Source organism: Thunnus maccoyii, chromosome 20, assembly GCF_910596095.1.
Source record: "Thunnus maccoyii chromosome 20, fThuMac1.1, whole genome shotgun sequence".
In the NCBI taxonomy this organism is placed as follows: domain Eukaryota; kingdom Metazoa; phylum Chordata; class Actinopteri; order Scombriformes; family Scombridae; genus Thunnus; species Thunnus maccoyii.
In genome coordinates, this window is record NC_056552.1 from 10,337,581 (window position 1) to 10,359,387 (window position 21,807).

Genomic DNA, 21,807 nt, shown 5'->3' on the forward strand with positions numbered 1-21,807 from the left:
AGTAAATATCACTGTGCTCAGCTAAGGTGATATTCTGTTACACTATCTTTTTACTGTCTACATGGCTGTCTAAAGTTTAGGCCACATCCACACTAAGTCAGCTAAAAATGCATCTTTTTTCTCGAATTTGGGCTTTTGTCCACATTAACCCGGCAATTTTCACACCTGTAAAACAGCTTCTTATAAATTCCTGAATACATTTTAAAAAACACCTGTTTTACATTTTAGTGCAGATGGGAAAAACAGTGATGCATGTCTCCTTGATATGATCTAGGCCTTGTGGTAGTAAAGTTGAGAAGAACTTTTTGCCACTTCTGCAATCACTCATTTTAAAAGTCAATACAGCAGATCACACAGTAGTGCTGCCATTAACCTGTATTTAACAACCTATTTTTATGTCACAAAGTGGAAAGATACTGACTTTAATGACAAAACATAGACAAGGGCCTTAAGAAAGACACTGGAACCGAAATAGGCTGTTAAACGTTCCTTCTCTGTTTACAGTATCAAATGTTCTTCACTAGAAATAAAACACTAAAAGCATAAAATAATAAATTCTCTGACTTATTGCACCTGAAACAAGACAACTGTGCTTCCAGATTTAGCCGTTGCTAAAGAGTGAGTGCTAGCTCTAGCCTAGCTTGTATCGGTCTTGGCCATCACTAAAGGGATGAAAGGTTGGGGCTTGTCAGAGAGTCATGCTACCTGTCAGTGGGATCACTGGTGTAGATCATTGGAAAGAGCTGTAAACAAAAGGCCCACGTGCACAGCTCTGAGAAGAGGAGATAAGAAAGTGTAGGAGGGGTTCTGATGAAGAGGAGGAGGGGGGGTTACTGATCATTGTGCCAAGCTAGCAGCTGTGTGATGGATTTCACACACATCTACTCGTCTATCTCTGCATCTCTTTGTGTCAAACAAAGAGCAAAAGAGCCCCTTCTAGCGCACACAGTAGAGAACCACCATTTTGCCATTCATGTCATTTGCCCTCACTGCATGTTGTGCTCCGGTGAGCAAACACACCCCCATGGTCCTTTGGCATGCTCAACGCAGGCACGCAATTATTGTGTTTGTCAGCCACTCTGGTCTCAGGCTTGAATATTTTCAGGAATGGGCAGAAAACATACAAAAAAAAACAATTGTTATTGGCCATCGGGGAAGCTGATTGAATTCAAAGTGAATTCATGGATATATTTGACACATCCAGCGACATGACAGCCTTGCATTGTCTGCGCTGGTATCAGACAAGTGCAGCATCTTGGCTACGCAGCACTCACACAATTTGAACAGGATATTGCATCCCTCATGACATAAGCCGTAAGCAACCCCATTCATTTTTAGAATCAGTGACATTACACAAGCAAATAACAACAGAGATGCCATGTCAGCTTCTCCAGAGGGTCAAAAATGTGCGGATTAGACTGTCATTAATACTGAATCTGGATTATAGCAATCCTGAGGCAGCTCTACAGCTACAGATTACTTCTATCGCAGCCACAGTAATGAAAGACAATGGCACTTTTTGTTCCCCCAGAACTGACAGTGCTGCACAGTAACAAAGGGGGACTCATTTCTAATAGGGTCAGGAGTGATTAGACAAGCGGCAGCCCTGGCAGCCCATAGAGAGGCCCAAGATCCCCCAGAATCCCCCGGAATCAGACCGGATTTGTCAGATTACGACCTCACCAACTCCAATTAACCTATTAGTGTAGCAGCTAGCTGTTGTGAAATAAATTAAAATGGCAACATAGTCTCTATGCAACAACTTTTAAAAGATACTCCATTATAATGTGGGCCTGTAGTAAAAAACGGATCCTTTGTTAACAGAAAATGTCTTTGCAGGATGCATCAGAGTAGCACTAAACTGTGATAAAAAAAAAATGGCACCCAACTGTCTAGACATCTTCTCATATCTTGTGATGGTAGCCAATCTATTGTGTCAGCCACAAAGAGGATTTAAAACAGAAACCAAATGTAAGCATGAAGCAGTTAAAAGTGTTGTATTGGCATCGATGTTGTTTGCAGCAAAGGTGAAGTGCTTCATCATCACAACTTATTTGGCTGCAAGCTCAAGCCTGCGCTTAAAAATATACAAGATGGCATGACGGTCTCCTGAAATCTAAGCTATCATTTTCAGGAAAGATAATAATTTATTAAAACACAAGCACCTATCCTTTCTTATGGCTTCAAACAGAAATATGAGCAGTAGGGTATAGACATTAATATTCATTTTATGGGATTTAAGAGGTAGATACTTCTAGTATCTTGGGTTTTGTTAGCATTCTTTCATTCACAGTAACATGTGTTATTGTTATTTTAAAGGAAGAAACTGAAGAAAGTCACAAGAAAGACACAAACCAGAGAGAGGGGATCAGTGGGATTTACTATACACAAGATGTGAAGACAGGAAATCTGAAGATTGAGGGGGTGGAGGGGAGGGAAGAGAAACTAAAAGAAAGAGAGGAAGAGAGAAAGAGAGAGAGAGAGGGAATACAGATCAGCCTGCGTGACCTGTCCTTGCCCCACAAAAACAAATGACATCAGAGTAGCTGCCAATCAGCTGACGTGACTCAGAGAGAGGCTGTAATTCACTCCAGCTTCTCTCTGAAACTCTGCCATAACTATATCAAAGACTCACACCATGGATTAGAGAAATCTCACAAAGCTAACATCATGTTTTAATACAGAGCTTACAAAAACATTCTTCATTGCCTCCTACAATGATGACTGATGCAGTTGGTCTGAATAAGTAAACAAGCACAGCTTATTATTCTTCATGTACAAATCTTCCCTCAGTAAAGTGATTGTACAAGACACCTCGCTCTAATTCAATTCCAGTCATATTAAAAGGAATCAATTTAGAGTGGAAAAATTTAAAGCAATTACAGTGGTTTATATATGGGTGGCTCCGAGGAACTTAATTGGATGCAGCTTTGGTGACGAGGCATAAACCATTACAAACAGCAGAGCTACAGGCGCATTGACTGCCGATTTCAAAGCCAACAATCTCATCATGCCCTTATTGAGTGGAATCACTGTTATAAATGTATAGACAGAACTTCTATAAATAAAATGTGAGGAATCAAACTGGATTCAAATCGACTGTCGGCTAAACAAACAGTGATTGTCTAATCATGGATAAGCATGGCCGGCCTGTCAAATTTTGGAATCCTTCACATGTTGAAGAGTTTGGAGGGTGTTATCATTTGTTTGTCTTTTCAAAAACCAAAATAGCAAAAAGAGAAGTGTAAGGAATGACCAAGTCAAAAACCCCAAAATACACAACTTACTAATGTACTATAATGTAATGTATCACAATAGTTCCTGATTCTTGCAAGCGACTAATCAATTGACTAATTGCTGCAGCTCTACCCTGGATTACTACAAATGTGTGTTTTCAAAGTTTCAAATTTTAATGTTATTTTATATGAATGAACAAATTTTTATCTGTTGAACAAACTCCACTTTTTGTATTGTTTTGCTTTTGAAAACAGGAGAGGCACTTCTTCTCAGGGCATTACACACTGGAGAGTGATGACAGAAAATCATTACAAATCTGGTGAGCTTCCAAAGGTCAAAAGCATTGTGTGCTTCTGCTAATCAACCCACCTACTGTTCCAGAACGACGATCTGAACGCTGCGTTTAATAACCTATTTTTATGTCACAAAGTGGAAAGATACTGACGTTAATGACAAAACATAGACAAGGGCCTTAAGAGATACACTGGCACTGAAATAGGCTGTTAAAGGTTGCTTCCCCTGATTCAGCGCTATATTATCAAATGTCCTTCACTAGAAATAAAATATTAAATGCATAAAATGGCAGCAGTGGACACCAGCTGTTTCAATGCAAAGTGCAGATTTCCTGCTGATCTCTAGGCTACTAGGAAATGTTCAGCAAGTTTTGTGACAGATCAGTGAGCGAGCATGCTGTCATCAAAGGGGAAGCATTCTCTAATGACGTCCAGTGTGTTTGAGATAGATAAGGTTTTTCTACGATTACAATCTACAGAGATATGACAAAATCCTTGCAGGAAAGTTTTGCAATGAGGACCTATACCATGAAATGCTGAGTTGTATATTAACTAGGAACATGCACACAAAAGTAAGGCTTTATATTGCAGCAGATCACTTTAGGGAGTTAGTTTTATCTTAAATATTATAGAAATGTTTAAGGGTAATAAAATCTTTAAGTAGCATATATAGTAATGATTAGTTTTATCACTGGTTAATCTGACAATTTCTTTTCAATATATATTTTTTTCCTTTTCCAAAAAATAAACCCAAACAAATTAGTTCAGGACCCAAATGTAACCATGCTGATACACACACGTTGTTTGTGGCGAACACTGTGTGCCTTAAGAGAAGAGATCCCAAAAGCAATCGTCCCCTGCCACCATCACCCCAGCAGGATCTGAAGGACACCTAATTGGACACATGCAAATGAAAGATGTGTTAAAAATTCCTCTTCATCATGGGGGGATGCATTTTGGCACATAGCTGCCTGTGTTTCATCTTTCGCAGTTGTGCTCGTGGTAGTGGTTTGAACAGAAATATACACCCACCCCCTATTTTCTCTCTCTCTCTCTCTCTTCCCGCTTTCTCTTCATTTCCCCTCCACACCCAACCCACCCCCTCCTCAGTTTACCCACCTACGTATTTCGACAATAACCAATTACAGGCACAGGAATGCAGGGTGAAATGTGTGGCCTGGAGCATGTAGGATTTTATACCAGAATCCACACTGATGTGATAGCAACAACAAGGGTGGGGAAGCTATAAAAACAAGCCTCTGCTTCACCTCTCCCATATTTTTGGTCAGCTCATGGAAAATGACAGCCATGGTAGTGAGTAGTAGTATCAAGCTACCGCCGGCAGACTAATGAAAACAATCAAGCAGAGCCACAGGAGTGCGGGCTGTTTGCGGGACAAAAAGTGCACAGCATTGAAGGACCAACTGCTCACTGGTGCAGCCACACATGAGAAACATTGTGTACCTTGAGCTGAACATGATAAAAAATGGACTCCAACTAGTCTGCGCTAATGAGTTTTTGCCATGAGACTGAAGGCATCTCTCTGGCTAACTAAGCGGCTAACTAGTCCCCTGCTGTGGCCCAGCTGCTGGATGTGATAGTACAGTAATGAATTGGTAGCAGGACAGAGTCTTTTGTTTATTTCCTGTTGTAGTTCAGGCCAAGTTGGACAAGCATCACTGATGGCTCAGAGCGCTGTGTCCACGTGTTGGATTTAGTTGAAAATGCTGCCAAGGAAACAACAGGACAGACTGAACATTTGCCTCAAATGAACACCACAGCAACCCCGACACAGGGACAAAATCCCAGTATGCTGCTTCTAATAAAGCCAACAGTCCAAGTATCTACTGTGCCTCCTCATCTTACACTAGTTCATCCCACACAGGCATAAAAGACTGCAAATGAGGGAGTGTCTTAGTGTGTTCAGAGGGCAAGGCGTTTTCCCTCTCCAGGGAGGATAGATCTGATGATCAAATCCTTTCCTGTCTCCTCATTGAGCCCCTCTCCACAGCAAACAGCGGGTGTATTTTTCAGTCTCTCATGTCAGCCATGTGTCACACTCCACTGCCCACCAGTTTTGATAAAAGGCCTAAATATGTACAGCTCAGAGAGATTGCACTTGTGAAAGGTAAACAAGGAAACGTGGATCTAATTACTGCCAAATTCCATATGTGCAAAGCCCAATCCAAGCATACAATTTAGGAAACCTAATTTGATGAAGCAATGCCAATCAACTTAAAGAGTAGTACACCATAACCGGATGATTTAAGGTTGAACATTTTTCACTTCTCTGAATTAGCGCTTGAACTGCAAAGATATGTCAGAAAAGCAGGAAGTGGCGTATGATTTATAAATAAAAACAACACCAACAATACACAAATGAGGCCATCCAGTGTGGTTGTTTTCTAAAGCGCCCGTGTAATTTCTCTAGCAGGGTAACAAATTAGTCATTGTTCAAAGACACACACCACATGGAGGAGCCCCACAGGGGACGCAGTCTCCCATCGTTAAAAATACATATCCCATAATGTATATTTGTCTTCTGTGTGAACTCCAGATGCAGAGAGATTCTGAAAGCATGGAGGAAAAGGGTTTGAACAATCTGTAAAATAGAATTTTTGTGAAGAACCACTCACTAGCTGGCCCGAAAAGAAACACTGTGTGATATTCAGCCCTGGGACACATCATTACTATGATTACCATGATCTCTACCCTTATTTGCTGCCACGTCTTGGTTCTCTAGAGCAGCAGAGAAAACACTCAGGGTTCTGTGATGACTGCCTGTGATCCCTGCTCCTTGTTATCCGAAACACAGCGGTCTCACGGTACGAGGTGCTATGAAACAGGGAGGCCCAGAGGAAAGAGTGGGTGGATAAAGGAGAAACTAGGCTGTTAACACATGTTGCTCAATTATCATCACCAACTGTAGCTAGCACTATACCTCCAAGACTTAATGAAAAAGGATATTAACAGCTCCAGAGTAAATGAGACCCACTTCCTTCACATCCAGGTTTGTATGTGTGTATTTTTTGTGTGTGTTTGTCTACCACATGTCCCTTTTGTTACACTCGATCAGCAAAGAACAAGCTCATTAAAATTGAAGTGAAAACTGAGTTATGCATTAATACTGCTGTGTATAAGAGCTTTGGTATGATAGACTGTGAGCTACATAGATTCACATCAACAGGTTGTAAAACTCCTCATAAAAGGCTCGTTTCAGTGTTTTAGTGATTTTCCCAGTACAAAAAGACCTGCATTTCCTCAAAGCAGGAGATTGGATTAAACTTGTTTTCACCCTGGCAAAAATAAGTGTGTATCCTGCTGCAAGACAACGCTGACCACAATAATCTGCAGTAAACAATGTCCTCTTTCTGTAAACAGGAAATGATTAGGTGAAAGAAAGTGAAGAGTAAAATGGAAGGAGAATGAAAACAAGCTAGTGATTATGCGCCAGAGTCCCTTGAAGGAAAATGACAAATGATTAAACTACAGAGGAATTTTCCCATGGTTTTTTTGTATTACTGATAGATTTAGCTTTAATGTTCAATAAATAAAAATGAGTCCAACATATATGGCATTGTCATTAAATTACTGGTTTTCTCTTCTGTAAAAAAACACAAACTAGCTTGTCATGGTTGCATCACTGTGAACATCAAAGCAGAGTGATTATGAAACAAATGTCCCATCATTGTCAGTGAACAGTGTGAGTCCGGCATTGTCTCTGGCTAAGCACATAGAGGCTTTGGCTGTGTTTGGAAGAGTGTTTTCGACAACAGTGGGCTTTGCCAGTGGGAAGACATATTTTTTGACCAAAAGCTGCGATGATTAGCAACATACAGCATGGTTTTGTTGATTAGCATAGAAACCTTGCACATTTTTTTCATACTTAACACCCTCTTACAAAGTGAAAATGTTTCACAGCACTCAAGGATTAGATCTGCGGAGCTGAAGGTCAGCGTGACAAAGTCACGGTGTAGCATGTATTTTCTTACATAGATGAATCAATCCAATCTTCCCCAAGAGGACCAGGCCTATTATATTCTATACTCAAAATCATTATTGATGACTTCACACACTGGTGATTTATTTTCTAAAGGAAAATGGATTACGTGATGATGCCATAAACATGGCAGAAGCAGCCATCTAACTATTTAAAGAGCATAATAATGTTAATCAAACGCCAAGGTCTTCTCAGCTGAGAATTTATTGGAGAGTTGACATATGACAATATGTTTGATCAGTATTATAAAAAACAGAATACCTTATTAATCACATAGTGTCATTCCAGTAGCCATAAAAACCAGCCCACTACAAAATGAATGGACAAATAGCTGTCATGGAAGCCAATTACAGACAAAGGTTCATAATTGAAAATGGGATATTTTGGTCCTCAGATTAGATGGTAAAGTTAGAATTAGAGGGGTTTTTTTTGCAATTTCTAATGTGTTGAGATATTTCACTGGATAAATGAAATCTTAGACCTACTGGTGGCGCTAGAGGAAAAGTCAGAAGATCCCTAAATTCATTGGGATTCATCATCATTCATCATTTTCATCAGGGGACCACGAATGATCCCCTGACGAAAATTAAATCTGTCCAACGGTTGTTGAGATATTTCAGTCTGGTGCAAAGTGGTTAGCCTTCACCACCATCACTTCCTTCATGTTTGCAGCCTGTCAGAAACCTGAGAAAGCCAAATACTACATGTAAAAATTTGACAAGGCTTGCATCACTGTGAGCTAACATTCATAAACGTGATTTTCCTGCTTATCCCTCCATCTCTATAAGTCTAGGTGTTTTGGGTTTTTTTTTTTTTAAAACCATATCCTCTTGCTCTTTTTACATACAGAGATAGTCGTGCAATACCATCACATAACAGCAACTGAAATTACATCCTTAAACACTTGACAGGAATTCAATAAGATGAAACATGTTCAATGGTGCTTCCTCTCATTTTATTTCCAACATACTGCATGTTCCAGACTGCCTTTAACCTTGGTCACTTATATCATCCAAGACAGCCCTGATTATCATCCCATACATTAGCGTTTACTGTTGCTCGCCTGAGCCCAACATGCCTATCAGCATGCAGGGCATGTCAGCTCACCCGTGACTGTGGGCTCGTTGCTGCATACTGCGCTCATTTAGACACATTTATCACAGTCAAAAAAAAAGGCTTCAATACAATAAGAGCCACAAGTTAAAAGGTGCTTTTAATGAAAGAGATCTGACCTGGCTCCCCACACCACATCCTTTTCAGCTCAACACAAAAAGTGACGCCAGACATTGAATTAATGCTTGTCGCTGTCACTGCAGGCCTTTTTGATGTGATCAGCACACTTGTAATTATTACAAGTCTCAGGAATACTGATGTTAAAAGGACCCTCTTAGTGGATGAGATGAATGAATACAATAAAAAAATGAATAGGATTGATTGCTTTCTTTATACAGAGAATCTACAAATAATGGGTGGTGTGTTACAATTTCTATTCTTTATTTATTTGACGTGATGATACAATAAAATAAGCAGTCCTCTTGAATTAGCCAATCGTGCTTTGCATTTGCTTGTGTGGCAATGTTTACTGGAGTTATTCCAGGGCATTCGAACCGCATCATGTTACTGAAAGCACAATGAAAATATTGAAAGGCTGACATGATGATCACACACAACTCACTGTGTAGCAGCCTTGAAAGAATGAATAAGAAATGGGCTGCTTTAGTAAGCATCCATTATTCATTAAGCACTGTACTCTTCCATGTCAACAACCTCTGTAGTGACACAGCCAAACCATTCTTTCTTACACTCACTCTTTACTTCACACTTTTTTCTCTTAACTCTCACACCCAGCTTCATTTCATCTCTACACGATCAGCAGCCAAAAGCTTAAGAGCCTGTAAACTCCAAAACATCCAATAAAACACTTAATGAGCCAAATGTGTTTGATGTAAGAAAAAAATATGATCCCACGTTTAACGTTTCAATATAGACAGGAGCCACCGCGGCTGCTTTCCGTGGCACTTTATGAGGTGCAAAAGAAACATCATTGCATTTGTTGATATATTGCAAAAAAAAACTATCCAACGTTACATGCAGAGGCTGATAACATTAGTCACGAGACCGGCTAAGACCGATTGCATCTGCAGCCAGGCTTTACAGTTTATGGTGCTGCAGAAATGAGGGAAGATAATCACTCTTTCTATATGCACCATCGCCATGTGAGACAGCCACATGCCCGCTGCTTTTGGAATCAATTAAAAGCCACTTTACATGTTCGCATGCAAGCATGAATATTAAGAGTTCAATACTGTTTTAGAGCAATACACAACAAAATAAATACTCAACACTGTAAAGAAACATCAATAATTCCACTACTGTATGCTCACATGTATAGTAGTAAGCCTCAGTTTCCCACTATTTGCATCATCTTTTACCTCCAGAGACAATATACATTATCATATACATCAAGCTATCTAGGAATGTGTGGGTGTGACATCTTATGTGCGTAATTATATAAAATGGCTTCTCAGAATCATACTAAGATCAAACAAACAGCCTTCAAGGAAATCCACATCAGCCAAACCTTTGTCTTCCTGGGTGTTATTAACCATGTTCTCGGCTTTGTCCTTCGTTTTCCGCAGAAAACCTAATATTTGTTTTTGCAGTCGTTCATTCAGATAAAATAAAGAGAACTGAAACATGTTTCAAGCCGGATCTGGAGATGTTTGCTTTCACTACAGTTAAATCAGGCCACATAGTGCAGGGACTTAATCTCTTTTGGGCTCCACCCTGTTTTCCCTGAGCAGGTCACCAAATTAGGTTTCCATATTTTGGCCATAAAAAAACATACCTCAGTTCAATAAGAGTTCTTATGTTAAACTGAATCCTGTCAACATGCCACCCCCACTAAAGCAGCTGATGTTAAGTATGGGAATGTATGATTATGACAAACAAGTTTTGGCAGTCAGCTGTTGTTTTCCATTTCTATGAGCTTAAACACAAACAAAAACATTCAGATCTTTTCGGGTCAGTTTCCAGCAATGTTTTTTTTTTTTTTTCCTCTCTCTCTTTGGAGACACATAAAAGCAACTGCAAGGTCACCAACTCAATCTCTGAAAACTTGTCATAAAAAAGAGCTTTGTGGTATGCTTTGTTATGCACTCATGTAGTGACTGACAGAAATACAATAGAGAAACCATGTGTTGCCTGAAGGAGGGAATACACCCATATTACTACTGGGCAGCTGTGGTGTAGTGACATCATTCAGTACTTCCCTCTGCTATGTTCTCTTATTCAAAACAGAAGGGCTGGACCCAATGGTTTCCAACCTGTGGATCGGGGACTCCAAGGGGTCCGAAGGTAAGATGAATACACAGACAAGGAAGAAACATTTCCTGTTGCACAAATTTATGTTTCATTTTCTCTCATTTCTAAAACACTGGATACTTCCTCTGCTCTTCAGCTCTAAAAATCCTTTAAGTGACACTTTCTCAAACAGAAAAAAATCACGCTAAGGCCATAACTTGTGGTGAGTGGTCACAAGCCAAAAAAGTAGGGAACCACTGGCTTAACATTTCCTTGTCAACTCCTGGATTTACATTCACCACAGCAACTAACGAGGGATACAGCGGAATTTAAATATTACCACAATTATGAACAGTTGAATCCGCAGCACACAGAAAAACAACATAATAAATAAAAATTAGAAAAGACATGTGCTAAGTGAGACCGACAGACAGTTTTTTGGGGTCGTACCACTGATTTCCAAATGACAGACTGATTTAATTTGAACCTCTCCTAAAAAAGATGATCTCTCTCTCTCTCTCTTTCTTGTGCCTCGTGCTTGGTCGTGGTGTTATCTCAGAGGACAAACTTACAATGCCTCCTTTGAACAGATGGCTGGTGGGATCTGACGCATCTGAAAAGGGAGAACCTTGATCTCTGTCCAGCTGTTTCAATGCTGCGGCAGTGACCTAGCTGATTCTTAAACACAGCTGATAGTAAACAAACACAAATCTCCACAGCTTCAGTTTGTACTTATCTCAATCACAAGCCAGCAGCAGCAGCAACAGCAACAGCAGAGTGTGAATGCTTGTAACGCAGATCATCAGATGGAGAGGGAGGGCTGCAGGTAGCGGTTTGCACAGCTGCAGACTGTCCTCGCAGCAGCCACTGTGTTTTAATAGGGCCTCCTATGATGGAGACTCACCCTCCCTGTGTCACTGAAGTCCTACCTCACTATGAGCATACGGGGCTTTCCAGTTCCTACCAAAGTCCTCCAGGCAGGAAGCAAAACACCACTCACATGCTCTGTTTCTGCTTTCTCTGGTTTTGCTGTAGTTGCTGTTGATCTGGGACTGTTTTCAATCACAGTTCATACTTTTATTCTAACGCAATGTCACATCTAAACTGTACAACTACCCCCGGTCATCACTATGGATTGGCCCACTCTATTTATTTATTTTTTTTTATCTCCTCATTCTGCATGACTTGTAATATGCTTTATCATTACTAAATCATTTAAGCATGATGCCAAAATCCAAAGGCAGACTGCAGGGTTTGCATTCTGAAGCATTAGCCGCAAGCACAAACAAGCCTACGGTTGCAACACACTGCAGTCTAATGTGCTTTAGCAAGCCTCCACTAAGGCAAGCAGAAAAATAACAGGTGGGATACAAATGCTGTTTATATCAAAAGGAAGATTTTACTATGACAACTCCCATGCCTAATTCATGAGCCTTTCTTACAGGCTTGCTACTACCGTTTCTCCCGGCAAATATCTGACAAGTTCTAGGTCAGACCAGGCTCGCTCCTAATTGTCGAGACTTTATTCCAATTAGTTCCTTCTCCGCCTATTTGAGGAAAAAGCAGAGTGTAGTTAATGTGGTTGCAGCCTCAGAGGGAGCACCACACAGCATGTAGTCTTCCTGTGGTAGCTCAAAGTTAGTGTTTCCAACACTTTAGAGAGAGGTTGCAGATAGAGGGTGGGCGAGCTGCAGGGATTAACTATGTGCTGGTAATTTGAGGTTTATACCCAGCAAGCTGTTAGAAACTCCAGGTATGCACAATTCATTTCTCTCCTCCTCACTATGGGTTTCATTAATCACCACATCCGTTGGTTTCGCACAGCACACCCACACTCAAATAACACGCACCTCACAAGCATTCCAATATGGCATTTTACAGTTCTAACTATAGCCGAAAAACTAGAAAAGAACATCTTGGCAGTTTATTAAACAGCAATTAAATGTAGGTTGGAAATAGCTACTGCACCATTTTATTAAGAGAATTAGCCACTTGTACAAACAGCCTCCCTTCTGACCCTTATTTCTTCGATAAATTAGTTTTCCCATTGAAATACATCATTGTACGTAATATATTCAGTTAATATTCTCACTCCTGAGACTTCCCAAAAAAAGTAGCAAACCAGAGGAAGGCCGGTCTACACAAGTGTAGCTCAAGTTGATTATGACTGAGATCAAAATTATGCGGTCAGTTCAGGTTTCTTTTGTTTCCAGCAAGTACGAACTACCCTGAGGGAACAGAATTTAACTGGAATCACCGAGATGAAAGCCAAATCCATCTGCCAACAAGACTCAGCAGTCAAATGTTATTTCTTCCGGCATCCTTACACAATCTCATTTGTCGAGGCAAGCACTGACTATTTGTTTATTTCATTGCATCCTCATTAGCTTCTTCGACAGCAATTTCCAGTCTTCACGGAGTCCTCGCAGTACAACTGAAATGGAATTCATGACGAAATACCACAGAGACAGTCAGAGCAGACTGTCGACGCACATAAGAGAAAAAAAAGGAGACGGTAAAGAAAGTTAAAATCGAGGTGAAGGATACATCATGTGGCTGCAATGTGAATATGAAAGTAAAAGACTGGTTTAAATGAAGTCAGACATGATGAAACAGGAAAATACAGCAATAGGGAGATGTGCAATTGATGGTTGATTGTCTTCTAAAGTCAAGTAGCTGAGTCCATTAAATACAAGCACCATGTATCTCTGTGTTTCAAGAGGTTGATCTTGGGTTCAGGAAGAGACAGCTGACCTCTGTTAACTCGGCAGGTTTGACCCGATTATTCAAGTTCAACTGAAGAGAAGTCGCATTTTTCATGAATGCGGCATTTTTAATGTAAAGAAACATAATTGATCGTTATTTAGAAAAAAACTAGAGCTCATAGCCCATTTTCATGATCATGGTACCATGGAAGGCTGATCTAGCGGTCCAATTTTTTAAAGATCCTTTTTGTCAGCAGTACTGAAGATGAGATGAGATCAGTAATGAATCGATGACTTATTTCTTATTGTCAAGAGTGACTCAACTTAAACAATCGACATTCAAAATATGCCCTCTTTTCTAATTTGTCACATGACTTATTAGAAGGTTTATCAGGGTCTCTTAGACATTAATTCATTTAACTGACTGTCCAGCCTTGGTGCCAGACAACCCGAAATACAGTAACAGCACATCCTAAAATCCTGAAAGAACCAAGCATAAAAAAAAACCCCAAAACATGACAACAGAAGTAAAATTCTTTGATTACAAATCTTCTATTTCAGAATTATGTCTAAATTGAGGTCTTTTTAGGCTGTCATAGTTCTTTCCCTTGTTAATGGGCAGTGAAGCACCACTTCAATGATGTCTTGGTTCATTTAACTTTTCATTTCCATGGTCTGATTAGACAAATGTCAGACTTGACAAAAGGTCTCAAGTGTAGCGGTTAATCTCCCCTTCCCTTTACTCAGCACCCTGCTGAAGAAAATCTGCTCCAGGGATGCTGATCTGTCCCTGACCCTGACCCCTGACCTCCCTGAGGAGAGACTTTCCCTATGGGGTTCAATATTATGTCCAGTGATTATGACAAAATTTTCTCTTTTTTTGCAGCCAACATTAAACAAGAGCCAAATATCAAGACATAACTCAAAAACCTGGAGAAGAGTCCTCCTCATAAAGTAACAAGTCTTAGCAGCTCCATCCACGATTTCTTAAGTACCAATATAGCCTCTTTACGGACATGTTGAAACTGGCTCAACTGCAGCCCACATAGAGAAGCAGTCAACAAGCGAATATGGAGAAAAGAATGATTCTTGATTGTGATGAATGCCAAAGATAAACTGAATAGATAAGCGAGGAAAAAATAAAGACCAAGAGGGGAGATCAGGACAAAACTCCAAACGCTTGTACCATTAACCCACATTGACGCACCGGGTTGACTGCAGGTTGTCAAACGGAGAGCTCCCAGAATTGAACCATATGTACGGTAAACACGGCGAGTTTAACAAGGAATGTATTCACTGCCTCATTAAAGCTGAATTCCCTCCAGAAATGAGCGTTTCAGTGAAGCGGTACATGTGGAATTTCACCGTGCGCTGCTGTGCGTAACGGACAGGTATCACGGCGTTGTGTTTGAATGTAAAAAAAGGACTGAAAAACAGACATTTTCCAATCGCCAAATAAGTGTCAAGAGGCAAAAGACGACTCGGTGAAATTAAGTGATCTTAACACTCACCTTGATGGCCTAAACACGTAGTCCTGAGCGCAGATTGTCTTGGAAAAGGCGAGGCGATGCTTCAGCGTTGCCGCCTGTCACTGGGAAGGAGGAGTTTGTGTTTACTCCAACATAACAGAACTGGCTGTCAGTGACCAAACGGATCCTCTGTCTGTTTGGCGAAGAAAGGGAGCCACAGTCTGGCCACACACTTTATTACAACATGTGTCAGTCATTATGAGGCCACGAGGATCTCCAGTTTGTGCCAAAGTGTGTTTAGAAATGGTTCGGTTTTATCATAATTTTATGTCATTCATGTTGGAATAAAACTTTGGGTTCTTATTGGACAAAAACCTAATTGATAATTGTGATTTTAATGGGTTAGCGTGTTCTTATAATGAGTTTGGGATTTAATAACTTCTATATAAGAGGAATTTTTAGGGAAAAATAATGTGCAGGAGAGAAAAAAAAGCCCCCAAAGTGCTTATTTATGACCTATACCTAAATAATATAAAATATTATTCACAATCTCAAAGGTTGTGAGATTATAATATATATGCAAAACAAAGGCTTAATTGTGTTTTACCATGTTCTTCAGGACTTTCAGGGAAATTGTTTCATAGTTTAAGACCTCAATCTTATTTCAAATTTACCTTTACAATGTAATATATCATCATAAAAATGTGTTGCAATGAATATAATAATAATAATAATAATCTGTATTATAACCATAATAATAAAAATATTATATTTGTTGCTGAATTTAAATAAAAGCTTTTAAGCTTTTAGTTCAATTTAATTGCACCCAGAGGTATTTAAAGATTTTACAAAAGCATAAACAGATCTTGATTATCGTCATGTCTCACCTGCTTTATCAGGAGCTCCTGAAGCTTTATAGCTCCATTTATGATGAAAAAATAGTGTTCTCATCAAGTCTTGTTCTGTTAAGCTGTAAAGAATTTTGTGCCATAAATCAATCTCAGTTTTCTCTGTGATGCTCTTACTGATTTATGGTGCATGATTATCGTTAGTAGCATTTGTCAAACCACGTGTTTGTGTCATTCTTGAAACATATCGTCATGTCTTTATGTGAAATCACTGAAATGAAGTCAGAGTAGTTGTGTGCACATCTACTTCTACCTTTCCGAGCTCTCTTTAGTTTTATCAGTGATATTTCAAACAACTGCAGGTCATCCTTAAGGCAAAAAAAATGTCTGTATGTCATTTTTGTGAGATGATACCAATCCCAATCATGGCTTTAGTGTTCCATTGACGATACATGTGTGATCAGAGGGAGAGGTACATGTAAATAATTAATCTGTATCATGTTTTATGGTCCCACAATTACAAGGACAGGACTTTGATTCCAAAGCTGTGAACAGCTACAAGACACATGCAGACAAAGGGAACTACATTTATAAAGTGTGTCTTTTTAAAAAATGACTTTATTTAGATGGATTCAGCTCACACCACAACACAGATATGATTTCTTGTTGTGGTACAGCTAATTATCATATTTAAACTGTTGAGGAAACTAGTGTCATTACCATGACAACCAGTTATGTCTTCTCCTCTCTAACCAAAGGTCACAGTCATAATCAAGTAATTTTATGACCAGCAGTCCACGTTTCACTCCACCCTTGAAGGTAACTCATACACAGAATCTTAAGAGGACCACAGGGTCCTAAACTGCTTCTGAGACGTCGTCAACACTTTGGAGAAGAGACACTGGTATTTAGATTTAACAACTGGAATATAGCAAAAATGCCTTCCACTAAGAAGACTTTATTTTTCATGTCCAGTGCACTGGTTTCGGCCATATCAGTTGGGCTACTGGGGTTTAGCATGTCAACACAATGGGTTACAATGACCATGGAGTGCGCAAGAAGTGAAAGCGGCTTCTTCAATGGAACTGCTGAGATCAGGTTGGATCTTTTTGATGGAAATTTGGACAGAGCCTTTTGTCCTTCATTTGGAGCTGATGATGATTTCCAAGGTAACTTGAAAGGGCCAGTTCATCCAAATTAACAGACAACTTATTGCCTTAATGTACCTCCTTACTACCTTACTGTAACTATGCTGATGTAGATGTTTTGGTTTTTATTTTTTTGAAGATATCATCTCTGAGGTGCCTCCACCAAATGGCACTGACAATTTTGATTTAAATAATTCAACAGCAGTATGTTTTCCAGAGTCAGTGTCCCTGTTAATCTTGATAATCTACATACACACCAGCAACAGTTTTTGTATAGGGCACAACTTCTTCTGCTGAAGGTAGTGCCAGTGAAAACTATTCACAAAGAAGTCTCAACCCGAGTTAAATGAAGGAATATGGTGGTTTCTGCCTCTCTTGCTGTTATGGTTGTTTTTTTGGGTTGTTTGCTTTGGAGGGTTTTTACTGTGTACATTCACAATATTGCACATTATCACTAGACTATCACAAAGCTAACGCCTTCTCACACAGGTTCACATTTTCAGGCAGCCACCAGACTGTAATATAGTGTAATGCAAGCAAGTTGTACTGAACTATATAACCATAATGTTCTCATACTCTCTCTCTCTCTCTCTCTCTCTCTGTCTGTGTATGTGTAGTGTTTCCTCAGCTGATAGAAACAGGAACTGTCCCTCTAGTCCTACATGCTTTGGTTGTGTGCCTGTTGTGCCTGTGCCTGCTGTTTTCTGCCGGCAGCATCCTTATCTCCCTCTACAACAGCGTCAGTAACCCTTATGAAACCTACATGGGGCCTATTGGCATCTACACCTCCAGCTCAATCAGCAGTAAGTGACACAAATGTTAGAGCACTAAGCATCTGGGGGAAATAAAAGAAATATATATTTGCACTTGCAATGATGAAAATCACCGCTGTATACATTTAAGTGGTGGTTGGGGTATAATTTTATGCCATTCTTTCATTTGCAACAGCACTATACTCTTTCTCCTGCAGCATGTTTGTCTGTTCTGGTCCTCATCATATATGTGCTGAACGTCAACGTGACCAGCATGGCAGAGGATTTGGTGGGGAAGTTCACCGAGGACACTCCAGTGGACCTGAGGAACAAGACTACAGAGATGAGCGTCGGATACTACCTGGTCATCCCTTACACAGTGCTCTCTCTACTCGCCCTCGTCTTAATCTACATGTATGACCATGCAGCCTACACACAGAGGAAAGAACAGCAGAGGCCTACTGAAGATGCACCCAAGGAGATAATGATGTATTAGTGGCAATGGAGTCAGTTTTCAGTGACTCTGACAAATTGCTCATCAAGACTTCCTGGAGTCACTTAGTGCAATGGGAAATTATAGAAAGAGATTGTAGGTATGTACTGTAAAATATGAATGTACAGCTTGTTCAATGTACAGAGAGTGGGAATAGATTTGTAGCATTCAGTGCTGACCTGTACTAAACGCAACATGTCAGTAGATGTATTTAATGTCATCACATCATGAGCATCACATTATAATCTCAGTGTTTTCATCTGATTTCATACCCAGCTATCACATTAAAAATCTTAATAGTTTATTTTGTAGAATGATTGAATAGTTGCTTGTTTAAAAATTTATTTTTCATATAGAAAAATCTTTATCTTCATCTTTAGTGTATCTTTAACTGCAAGACATCAATATGTGTTAGAAATGAACAGCTACACAAATAACTCAATGGCCTTTTTTGTGTGTTTTCTGTGAATAATAAACAGATGAGATAGGTTGGATCTTCTTTTTATTTCAGAGGATGGATTCCTCCAAATTACAGTTTACCTATAGGCTATTTGTATTCTTGTCATTTAATGTTTCAGGGTTACTAAAAAATAGAACACAGGCCAAGGAACAGACACAAACCATATAATAATAGTTGATATATTTATGGGAAAAATCTAAAGCTGAAATTCAAATAAAAAGAGAGAAAAGAGAAAAATCCAGGAAATCTGAAGTATTACCGGATGGGAAGTGACAAAGAGGATTGATTGATCTCTGCTGCCCTCTATCTCTGAGATGATGTAAATGCAAAGAGATGTCTCAGTCCAAATTTCAAGTCCTATACCTGAGCAGGAGTAATCAGTCTTTCATCACTCCTTTTAGATTATTAGAAGAATAATTCGAGGGCTGGTAATTGTTGGTGTTTTTCTTTTTTCTTTTTTTTTTAATCATGGGATATTTCTGTCAAATGATCTTACTAAAGAAAGACAGAACACAAAGCTGTCCTTGATCTTATAATCTCCAAGAGGGAGCAGTGACACAGGACACACACGCTTGGATTCTCACAAGTGTTCCCACAACTGGAAAACTCCAGACGTGGGAATAACATAGACCGCATGGATTACTTTACTTACCTTCATCAATTCATGGCTCATGATAGAAGCAGTGCTTTGGTTGAGCCCTTTAAACTCCAGTGATGCATTGCATTTTGACTGTATCCACTTCCATGTGGGATCAGTTTGGAAAAGCTTCAATGAGAGACAAAGATTTATTACAGATCTGCTCAATCCCTTCAAAGGATTTAAAAAACAAGCAATGCAGACAAATAATGATCGAAACAAAGCATGCTGATTCTGTAGAAGCTGAGATCTCACTCAGAGCTGGCGTCTATTGTCTCCCGGATCTTTAGTCGTTCTCACAGCTGTGATTCACATGACTGTGTTGACATGAGAGCAGGGGCTTGAGGTGTCCTGTTACCGTTTCCCGTGTCCCATCACTCAGGGCCCAAGTCTGTTTGGACATGCCCTTTCCAGCACCTCTCAGCCCTGCAACGCCTTCTACCTGCCTTCAAAGCAACCACTCTTCCTTCAAGTCTTACACTTCAAGGGACCTGTGGAAGGATGCAGCAATCTGCTTTGTGCTTGTCAGCGTGAATATGTATTAAATTTCGGAGAATGCACGCTCTCGACAATGAATCAGAAGCAATTCAGGCCCAATAGAAAGTCTGTCAGTTGAGTAGGAAATCCACCACGCCTTCTGAGGTGCAAGAGTATCATACAAGTTAAACCTTCAGAGTCAAGTTGTATTTATTAGTCCAATAAATTTCAGTTTTTAGTCTATTAGAAGCATTGAATTACAGTGATCAAAATTGAATGTATTCATTTATTTTCTAACCACCAAAGTTTTGCCAAAATTTCCACAATGTAGAATGACACATCCTGATGCAACCCTGCAGCTGTGACTGGGACCCAGTGTGATGCTGGGGCAGGTTGTGTTCTCCAGAGGAGGCCACGTTAAATCCGGCTTCGGTGCAAAATGGCCTGCTGTGAAACTGATAAGCTTTTCACAACACAGCACAGATCTGTCAGCCATTAGAGTCCCTCTTATTATATTTTTCACCCTCTGAAATTCGCCGCTGACCCATTCTGACCTCTGACAGAGCGCAGCTGAACTAAAAGACATGAAGGAACAAAACACTAAAACCTTTCCTCGACTTGCTTTCTCACACACACAATATTTCTTTCCAGTCAGTTTGCACATATATGCAGCACATATCTTTACTTTTCTCACTTGATTTCCCACGCTATGATAAGAAATAAAAGACTCTTTGTGGAAAGGAATAATGGCATTTGTTGGATCCCTTAATTCTTAACATCAACCTGTTTAACAGCTGCCAGAGGAGATATTTAACTATATCTATTACCGATCTCCTCCTGTGTGCGCTGAGGTGTGGAATAGCTGAATTGCTATTTTGAGAGATCCCTCTCGCCGTTTGCTGTGCAAACATCGATTGAATAAAATCAGAGATGGGCAGTAATCTCTTCCTCTCTGCATACTTTCTGTCTGTTTGCCTCGCCAGAATGGATAAACCTGGGATTATGCAGGAGCCCTGAGCCCTGACCACTCACTCTGTGTGATAGGATTAAAGCAAAAACTTTTGTACCTGTGAAACCTTATCCTCCCAGGTCCCGCATTACAGAGGCCTGTGAAACAGACACCTCCAGCTGCAGGGCAGGGGGGGCACACATTTGGCCACGTAGAGTCCATTTTGGTGGGGCACAGAGAGTTTGGGGGAAGGGGGTTTGTTCTCTCTCTACCTTCAGGAGTTAATTTCTCATGGACAACTGAGAGGTGTATATATGTGGGGGGTCTATAACACTTGTTTTAACACTTTTACAAACACCTCAAAAGGCTGCTTACCTATAAACAAATTGTTCCACCATTATGAATGAAAAAAATAATAATGTGGCAATATACACAGGCCATAAGACAACAGAAACATTCAGAGCATCTTCAGAGAAAAGAGTTGAGCCTATCACTCTGAAAAGTCCAGTCATGCCCCACAGGCTTTTTATTTGATGTCCTTATCACCACTGAGTGACCTTCTCCCTCCACATAGTGGCAGTAAGAAGGGTGTGTCTCTTAAGGCGTGTGTGATTGTGCGTCCGTGTTGCATTTTTGTATGGTGTAATGAACATTTATGGCAGTGCTACTGCCCTGTCTTGACATCACACCTTAGCAACGGTTGAGATTCAGACTTTTGTGCATATTTTAGTCTCTATGCTGTCTATTGTTTTTTGGGAAAACTTCTTATTGTTTTTTCACACCATTCACACAGAATAGAACACACTATATGTTCATACAACTAACAGATAATTGCAAAACAATTGAAAGACATTTAAATGTCCAAATTTGACATTTATTCCTTTATATTGTGACCTTGTATTCAATACTTTTCTTTTTTACATGCTTTGCACAGTAAACATAGAAGGCAACTTAGCATTTCACTGCACATTGTGCTGGTATGATTGTATACAGTATATGACAAAATTAGCATTTTCAACTTTACATTTCAAGAGGG

At 39.9% G+C, this 21,807-nt stretch overlaps 2 protein-coding genes across 3 annotated transcripts in view; one reads left to right on the forward strand and one right to left on the reverse strand.

The window, feature by feature from the left end:
- The window catches only part of ptprea (protein tyrosine phosphatase receptor type Ea), a 53,336-nt gene extending 38,063 nt beyond the window's left edge, over positions 1–15,273 (reverse strand). Inside the window, exon 1 of the mRNA XM_042396811.1 lies at positions 15,050–15,273. The gene's annotated coding sequence lies outside the window, so the exon portion shown is untranslated. The remainder of the gene's footprint in view (positions 1–15,049) is intronic.
- On the forward strand, positions 10,200–18,518 carry LOC121886647 (clarin-3). Of its 2 annotated transcripts, none has more exons than XM_042396816.1 (3): positions 10,200–10,887; positions 17,621–17,806; positions 17,974–18,518. In XM_042396816.1, the coding sequence occupies exons 1-3, from the start codon at positions 10,845–10,847 to the stop codon at positions 18,249–18,251; spliced, it is 507 nt and encodes a 168-aa protein (XP_042252750.1). In that variant the 5' UTR covers positions 10,200–10,844; the 3' UTR covers positions 18,252–18,518. The 2 variants fall into 2 exon arrangements, with proteins under 2 accessions (XP_042252750.1, XP_042252749.1); XM_042396815.1 differs by lacking the exon at positions 10,200–10,887 and adding an exon at positions 16,793–17,024.
- Positions 18,519–21,807: the final 3,289 nt, after the last annotated feature.